General features: G+C 43.2%; 1 protein-coding gene across 1 annotated transcript; it reads right to left on the minus strand.

Annotated features, from left to right (window-relative positions):
- Positions 1–1,764: 1,764 nt before the first annotated feature.
- SPRING1 (SREBF pathway regulator in golgi 1) lies at positions 1,765–8,105 on the minus strand. Its single transcript, XM_085076158.1, has 5 exons — positions 7,840–8,105; positions 7,090–7,246; positions 5,704–5,855; positions 5,064–5,177; positions 1,765–4,101 (listed from the first exon to the last, which is right to left on the minus strand). Exons 1-5 carry the CDS (start codon positions 7,948–7,950, stop codon positions 4,018–4,020), a joined length of 618 nt encoding a protein of 205 aa, XP_084932284.1. The 5' UTR covers positions 7,951–8,105; the 3' UTR covers positions 1,765–4,017.
- Between the last annotated feature and the right edge of the window lie 815 nt (positions 8,106–8,920).

An 8,920-nucleotide genomic window follows, 5' to 3' on the forward strand; every position in this document is an offset into this window, starting at 1 on the left:
TAACTGTAGAAAGAGATTGTCATCTCATCCATGGAAAACCTAACACTTGCCTCCCATTCCATTTGCAACTATAGCTTGCGGTCTTCTATCTCCTTAATTGAAATACATAATAGAAAAGCTTCTATGAGGCAAGATTTCAGCCAGAATTAATTTCTTCATTTTCTCTACTCTGCAGCTGTTATTTTACCATAGGCAGAACAGCAGACCACAGCAACAAACATGCTTCAATCTGAAGGCAGCCTGAGAAATCTTGCTTAAGACATATACTTCTAATCTACCAAAACCATGATTTCTAAGAAAAATCTGTGGCCGTATGACTGCCTCAAAATGGAAAACATCATGTAGACAATGTGCATGTTGCTACAAGTCAGACCTTAATTGACCAAAAATATTAGATAGAGCTGTCTGTTTAATTAGACATGGATCAAAAATGAAGAACTAAGTACTTTCCCATCATTCCCTGCAGGTTTTGAAGTTGGCATTTTCCCCGCTCTGCATATAGTTAGTTGTTTGCCTCGGGTTGTAAAGAAATGCAGAAGGCTGTTATTAAAGCACTGATAATTTGCTGAACTCCATCTTTTGTGGAACTTGCTGAGTTAGAAAATTCCTTTTCACCTCCTCCCCCACCTCTCCTTGACTAGAATTGAAGAACAAACATCACATTATGATGCTAGGTAAAAGGATCAACTGTGTTTGCAGTTGAGTGACTAGCACAAGACAGAACAAATCCTACAGGTCAAGCCTGTCCAGCTAAATGATGAGGGAAATAGAAAAGGCATTTGCTTTTTAAGAGAATATCAGAACAAAGCCTCATATTTAGGATTTGCAGTGCTTTAGTGCTTTATATTCAGAAATTGATTCCCAGTATAGTTAGAAAATTCTCCAAGTGATTAGAGCCTGGAGATAAAGAATTGCCACTGCAATGAGTGAGATTCTGAGAATGCAGAAAACATGATCTCAACTTATCACCTGTTCAGTGATGGTCTCAAGCCAGAGATCTGTGTTCCCTATTTCAGTAAGGGACATGGCAGTAAGGATTTTTATCCAGTTCTCCACATACCATCCCAACACAGTGGGTTCTTTCAAGGCCAGTGGCTCAAGTCAAAATTTCACAAAACTGGCAGTTAGCACTTTCCCCTTCTGCCACAGCTTGCTGTTTCCAAACTGATACAGCTAAATTCTATACCTGCTCCTCATTACATGTCAGCTGTGACCATCTTTCACTAGCATTAATATTCTTGTAAACTACAGAAATCAGGGAGTACAGAACCCATCCAATTATCCCCAGCACTGACCTCAGTGCAGATAAGCAGAGCTACTTGCTCCATGGTGCTCTCATTAAATCTGCTGCCAGACACCCATCAACCAGCCCAGTCTGTCAGCTGACAAATAAAAAGGAGATGTCAGACACCCACAGAATCACCTGGCTTTCTGCGAGAGGGATGGACGTCATTTAAACCACACAGAAGTATTATCAGGAAGCACAGATTCTGACATTTCTCATCACATATTCCCAACATGAAGCAGTCATTTGCATTCCTTCCCCAGCTCAATCCACTTTTGCAAAGGGTCTGATCTCTCTGTTAATCATTGATAGAAGCATGTTCTCATCTTACATTAAAATGAAATAGATTTTCTGTTTGCCCCTATTTGCTTGCCTTTTTTCACACATATTCAAGTCCTTCTCTGATCCACTGCATTCCCAAACTTACATTTTGGTACAGCTGCTTTGTAGTTCAAAGAAAGATAGGAGAACAGGCAGTATTTTGGAAAACAAATTTTTAATGATTTAACATGTAGTACAGACACAGTTGAACAGCTCAACTACCACAGAGGGAGGATGCAGTTTCTGTCCCATTGGATGGACAATGATCACAATGCACTTCTGATCACATCCTGTTTTTCTAGGAGAGAAAGGGGCCAGGAATTCTAACAAAGTTGTCCAAATTACATTAACTCTTATAATTTCTTATGAATTCTTACAATTACTGCTTCAAGCAGTGGTTTCACCTGCTAAGGAATTAACATCTAGTTGGAAAAGAAAGCAAGAGCAAGACATCAGCATCTTGACCTCATCAGCCGTGGGGCAAACACATGAAGTGCTGGAATGCATCTCAGCAGGAATAACATGATAGACCAAGCTGATGGCCCTCCCTAGGGAAAATGATTATGAAGTGCTGCAAAGGGGTGAAGAATCTGTTTAACACTGAGAAGAGAAGCAACCTCTGCTACCCTCTGAAGACAGCATTTCACACTGCATCCTCACACTGTACCATGGCTGCTGCAGCAAGCTGCCATAGGATGGCAGCAAAGGGGAGACATTTTCAGTTGGATAAACGGCTAATGCTAAAGCTCCCAAGCTTTTGGAAAAACAAGATTTCCAAGACAATCTGCTGATGGAACCATTACTTCACTTGACTTCTGGGACAGAACAACAAAATCCACAACAAGTGAATTTTATCAGATGGTTGGAAATACATCTTCTTTCATGTGTAATTGCAATAGCATTCTACAGATCTTTTGCAGCAGGATACTCCACCACTGTTTGTTTTTCGTGGTTTTTATCTTCAATGCCTCTGTAGACTTTTATCTACATTTTATTTGATTTTTATTTTATGTGGTTTAAGCAAGCATACACAAGTCAAAATCATGGGGGAGATGAATGGGATAGAAACAAGAGAAATGAGGCTCTGCATACAGACAACAGCCCAGTTTATAAAGATAGATAGACTGAAAGTCCAAGCACTTGGACTGTGCAGGGGGAGCAGAAATTTTACAGGTCCTCTACCCACCTTTTCTCTGCTGTGTGGCCTTTAGAGGGAGAGAGTTGAAACTGCAACTTTAGGAGAAACCAAGGCTGTTGTTAGGGTCATTCTGATCAGGCCGCAATTCCAGAGTAGCAAGTATGTCAAACAGCAAATCAAAACCATCACTTTAGCTGAGCTCATGCAACACAGCTGTCCTCAAAGGAGGGCTTGTGCCACCTTCTGACATCCTAATTACTTCACGCACGAGGACATCATTAAACTGAAGTCCTACAACAACTCCACCCTTTTCTCTCCTGCACAACCAGGAGTGAAGTACATTTGAAATACCAAGGCCTGAACAAGGTCAAGCAAACAAATCTCCCCGGCTCCCTTGTCAGCAGGTCAATCAGCAGAGCTGCTGACAAAACCAGGACTCCTCTTTGAGGAAACTGTTGCAGAGTAACAAGGGAAGTGTTTACAGACAATAAACATCCCATGGCAGGCAGATCCCTGCTCTTCTCTTGTGCTATGGGACTTTGGCAGAAGAACAACTCCATTGGAGTTCTGAATGGTTTAAACTCACTAAGAGGAACATAAGCATTATAGTGACAAATCCCAACACAATTCCTTTAGACTGAGGAAAAAAACCCTACCAACTTTAGTCAGGATCTAAAACATCCCTTCTAGCTGACATAGCAAAACAGGGACTGAAAGGCATCCACAACTAGCTATGCAAAGCATCAATACTTTCAGCTAGTGATCCATAAAAAATGAATAAATAATTCATAATTACATATGTAGTGTACGCCATGCATGTCAAGAAGGGTTCCAGAGAGAGAAGCACAGTAGGCATGCTTTGCTCTCTAAAAGTAAAAATCCTTCAGTTACTACTGTCCCTCTGGAAAGTCTCTGGACTGCAGAGACACAAATGAACCTCCACTGACAGAGCCACATTAGATATTTTTCCTACTATATTCTATAGCCTAGATTGACTCCATGATTCCTGAAACTTAGAGGAAGTATTCAACAAAAGCACTGGCACTGTAGCACAGTACTAGCTCTAAATCAGTGCTAGTAAAATCAGGTGAAGAAAGCAAGATTCAGTCATGACGAACTCAAGTTCCTTACTTCCTCTGTTCACCTCTGGGTTTGCCCCCACATAAAACACAAGCTTTTTACGCTGAGGCTTTGGTAAAGCAGCAGCTGTCATCTTGTTTTTCTGGATTCAAGTCTCCAATTCCTTCCTCCTGTTGCTCAGATCCTGCAGCTCTCACACAGGCAGGAGCTCTGGAGGATACTCGCCATAGCAGTATTTGGCAACTGGGTCTCTGTAGGTGTTCTCGTGCTGCACACTCTGCCAGGAAAAGAAGGAGAAGCTTTAACAATACACATACATTGAAACAAGCCTTCACTTAGGGCCATACCCCACAGCATTTAGGCATACAGAAAAAAACTCCCAAATTCTTCTACACATTACAGTATCTTTGGAGTCAAACAACTCTGCACTGCCAACATAAAAGAGCCAGCATATAACAGCACTGCACTGTTGAACCAGAACCTCCTTTTGAGGAGTCTGCCCAAGTAGGTGGGAACAGATTCAATAACAAAAAAAAAAAAAAATCAGGTCAGTTTAGGCAGTATCATCAAATGTTCTAGGCAAGCAAAGCACAATTAAGTTGCTACTTGAAAAGTGTGCATTTTTCTTGATAAACGGTAGAGTTCAGATACTATGGGTAAAAGCCCAATAACTTTAGAGACATTTGGAACTCTGTCCTTTCTTTGCAGTCTGTCCCTATTGCTACATTAAATGCTGAAGCTGCAGGACATTGCCAACAGCACTTTCTAAGAAGGCCAATGATTGCTTAGACCAAAACTTCTAATAAAATCACATGGGTAACAGAAGTTCATCTCCGTCCTTAACAAGCAAAAAAATCGTAACAGTTTTCGAGTTACTATGCAGATGATTGCCAGCACATGGTAAGTCTTCAACTGTACCATAAAGCAAATAGCATTCTGAGGCTACTGGGAATGGCTCTCTCTGTTTTTGTCCTTATGAGATCTTCCCTAGAACTTATCTGAGATCTTCAGTGGTCATTGAACTCAGTCTCTTTTTAGTTAAGCACTTTTTTCCTAGAGAGAATGTGTAACTTTTCCTGCTCTAAATGTGCTTTTCCTTCAGACTGGCTCTCAGCCATAGCCTGAACTTTTATGAAAATGCCCATGTAGATAAAGGCACAACACACCAGCCATTCACAGGACTGAGCTTCATTTTCCCAGGGCGCTTTTTTGGGCCTGGGACATGTGCTTGTGCATTACCTGTGATGAAGTCCTGCACTTGGCCAGACAGAGCTCAAAGTGATCTTCCACTGCCATGAAGAGGTTTTGGAAAGCAATTGCTGCCCGGTTCAAGAACCGCTCCAGGAGATGTTGCTGAAGTGGTCAGCAGAGAGAAGACAAAAACCAGAAACTCTACTTCAACAAGGAGTAATCAAACCCCACCCTAACCTACACAACTCAGGTACCAGAGGAAGAGTAACCAACTCCACTTAGGATTGCTAGCAAGCACTGAAAGGCTAATGCCTCACAGAAACCCAGCAGTAGGAAGAAGATCTAAGAGAAGCTCACAGAATACAGGGAAGTGCCAATTACAAAACTAATACTGGCTGAAGTAACTTTTCTGCAACCATTTCCCTTCAGCAAATGCAATTTCCCTGAAGCTGAAACACATTGCAAGTATTTCCCAGTATCTCCCAGTATTTCCTCCCAAAGGTGGGAAGGAAGAATTTTGTTAAAGCTTTGTTTATAGTTTGCCATATGGTCCTTGGAGGCTTTCCTCATCCTTCCAAGAAAAGGAATGGCCCCTCTAAGGAAAAAGCTCCTCACGAGGAAGCACTGTTAGCCACAGAGGAACCTGAGCAGCTGAGAGCACCTGAAAAGCAGGAGAAAGACCATGTACCTTGCTGGGCTGCAGGCAGCAGGACACACAGTACTCATAGACACTGCAGCAGCCGTTGGGAAGGCAGCTGTCACAGCTGTACAGCTTTGTGCTGGGCACATTCACATTGCAGCAGCCATTCACCAGCAGGTCCTTCCTCTCGCAGATGTAGCCTGGAAAACAGCAACAGGACTAACAACTGGCAAAGCACACTCCTCTGCATGTTCTGTAAAAATCTGTAGTAAGAATAACATTACTTAAGAACAGGTTTGTTTACCATTTAGTAGATTATGATTCCCCCAGTATGAACAAAAGTCCTAGGCAGCCATTATTTGAAATGGAGAGCAGCATTTCAAACAGCTTGGTGTGATCTGCACAACTATTATGTCTTACTCTAATATGTGCTGCATATACAATAAGAGTATTTAAATGCAGAATATTTAAGTTCTGATTTCTTTTTGGTACAGTTCCTTGTTGTGAAAGAGAGAAAGGGATTGGCATTGATTGTATTGGAAAAAAATATGACACACGTTTTTTTCAAAGGGTCTGTGTCTGGATAATTGTCTTTACAGGTCAATATGAAGAGACTTAGAGTTAGACATGGAGGATAGCTGTAATATTCATTGTTGAGTGGAAGCCTTAATAGTATAGAAACATGGTGTATATCCTTATGGAAACTACTGCCACAGTGTTAACAGACTGTGGGAGATCTGTAATTTTTAGAGATCTTATGAACTGGCACCAAGCCTAAGTCAGGTACTGCCAAATTTAACATTGATGCAAATCACAACATATCTGGTGGGTTTTCTAGAGCCTTGATTTGTGGTCATGAAAGATCCAGGGTCTAAGCAACAAGCACAGGGCAGGGCAGGAAAGAGTCTTTAACTTCTACCACTAAAACAAGTGGTTAATAACCTTGGGTTTACAAGGGCCAGATGAGCTTGTTAACTGTGACTGAGCACTAAATTACCCAGCGCTCAGCTGCCTCCATACAAGGCAATAATGTTTCCTCAGGTACTCTCCCTAACACTCCTGACAGCAGGAATACACTGCAGGGAGACACAAATAGCTCTGCAAGCAACCACAGTAAACTGAGCAGGACTCAATGTTTGGGTTGTGTGCAACGGTAACTGGAATTCTTTGACTCTAAGGTGGTCACAGTTACACTCATACAGCCCTGGGCCTCAGCTGAGCCCACTGGGCCCAAGTCTGGTGTGCACAGAACCAAACCAGCAGCATCTGCAGCCACAGCAAAATTCAGCCAGCCAGACGAGAAAAGGTCAAAGGCTGAGTAAAAATGTCTTTATTAAAGAGCTGCTGTTATGTGAAGGTGCCAGCAGCAGTCAGACAAGCAAAGCAGCTTTCAGCACTGCCATATGCAGAATAAATTCTTAATGTCAACTATACCCAGTTCATCTGTAATGAGGAGCTTCCCCTGCACAGAGTTCCTGCACTGGTTACTCAGCTGACTGCTGTTTCCCGAACTGAACTTCACCTTCCACATGATTGGCTGCTCGTGCTCCTGTACTTGGAGGAGATTGCGATCTCTCACCATCCTCTCTTCCTGCAAGGAAAAACAGGAATGCAACCAAACATACAAGTTCTTTCTGCCACTTCAATCCACATGCTTTTCCCGCGGTTAAAGATGCCTAATACTCATAAACTCCACAGCACAGGAAACTCCAGCACTAATGGTGTAAATAACTTACTACTTGTAGTAGCTTACTTCATACTATACACAACAGGAAGATACACAGTCTAGTGAAGTGAGGGTATTCCAGTTCACCAAGGATCAGCTAACACAGTTACAACCACAGAGGTAGTACATGCGATATTAAAGAACCACAGCTGCACGTACTTCTCTTTCATGAGTCCTTTGCCAGTGGAATTACCACTCACAAGAGATACAACAACTATCAAACCCCTTGGAGATTTACTTTTTCCAGTTTTGGTTCAAACCACTATTGCTGTCAAACACAGTATCAGACATTCCTATTTTAAAGTCTTGTGTCTACTAAATATTTCTAACTGAATTTTTATGGCAGCATAACCCAGGAGTTCGGTAACAGCACCTGAAGAACGAAAGTCAGTCTGGGATAAGGGTTGATTTAACCCACCCCGCGGCGCGTCGGGGCCGAAGCCGCGGCCGGCACTGACCTGTTTGAAGGTGCTGGTGATGAAGTAAACGAGCGAGAGCCCGAAGACGACGCCGAGGACCCATCTCTTCCTGAGCAGCCGGCGCCAGAGCACAGCCCCGCAGGGCACCATGGCGGGCCCGGGGGCTCAGCGCGCCGCCCGCCGCGGCTCGGGGCAGCGCTGGCCCGGGGCCGGCATCACCGGCGGGCCGGCGGCGAGGAGCAAACAGCCCCAGGCAACGCCGCGGCCCCAGCGCGGCCCGAGCGCTTCCGCCGGCAGGGAGGGGGAGGCGGAAGCCGCGGCCGGGCGTGCGCCGGGAGGGCGGGGGCGGGACCGGGACTGCGGCCGGGGCCGAGCTGGAGGGTACGGGGCACTGCCGGGGCCGGGCCGGGCCGGGTTGGGCAGGGCAGGGCAGGGTTGGCTCCTGCCCCGCTGGGGCACTGCGCCACGGATTCCAGCGGGAATCTCCCGGCTAATCGGAAGAAAAGGCCTCACTTACGTGTGTGTACATATATGTGTGTATCTACAGAATCGTATTGAGAGATGTATATATATACATGTGTATCTATGTATGTTTGTGCATTATGTGTGTATATATATGTATGTGTGTATATATGTATATATATGTAGATGTATATATATAGAGAGAACTGTATTAATAGGTATGGCTATGTAACTATAGATACGTGTATATCTATGTATACCTATACATCTGTGCATCTATAGGTACGTGTATATGTATAGGACTGTATTGATAGATGTGTATATATATGTGCATGTATATACATATGTATATATGTATATCTATAGATATGTGTATGTATGTGTGTGTGTATATATCCACACATATGTTTATATATAGATGTAGGTATAAAATATATAATATTATATACGTGTGTAATATAGTGTGTAATATATTCTATGACATATGTGTATATATATATAAAATACATTTATGAATATATGTATTTATTACAGACACGTGTGTGTAATAAAACATGTATGTATGTGCACAGTGAAGGCAGAGTACAACTCTGGGAGTACTCCCAGGGAGTGCCTGTGCAGGGAGCAGGGCTGCCAGTGCCAATCCCAGAGGAAAACA

This window comes from Lichenostomus cassidix, chromosome 15 (genome assembly GCF_008360975.1).
Source record: "Lichenostomus cassidix isolate B80296 chromosome 15, HeHo_3.0, whole genome shotgun sequence".
In the NCBI taxonomy this organism is placed as follows: domain Eukaryota; kingdom Metazoa; phylum Chordata; class Aves; order Passeriformes; family Meliphagidae; genus Lichenostomus; species Lichenostomus cassidix.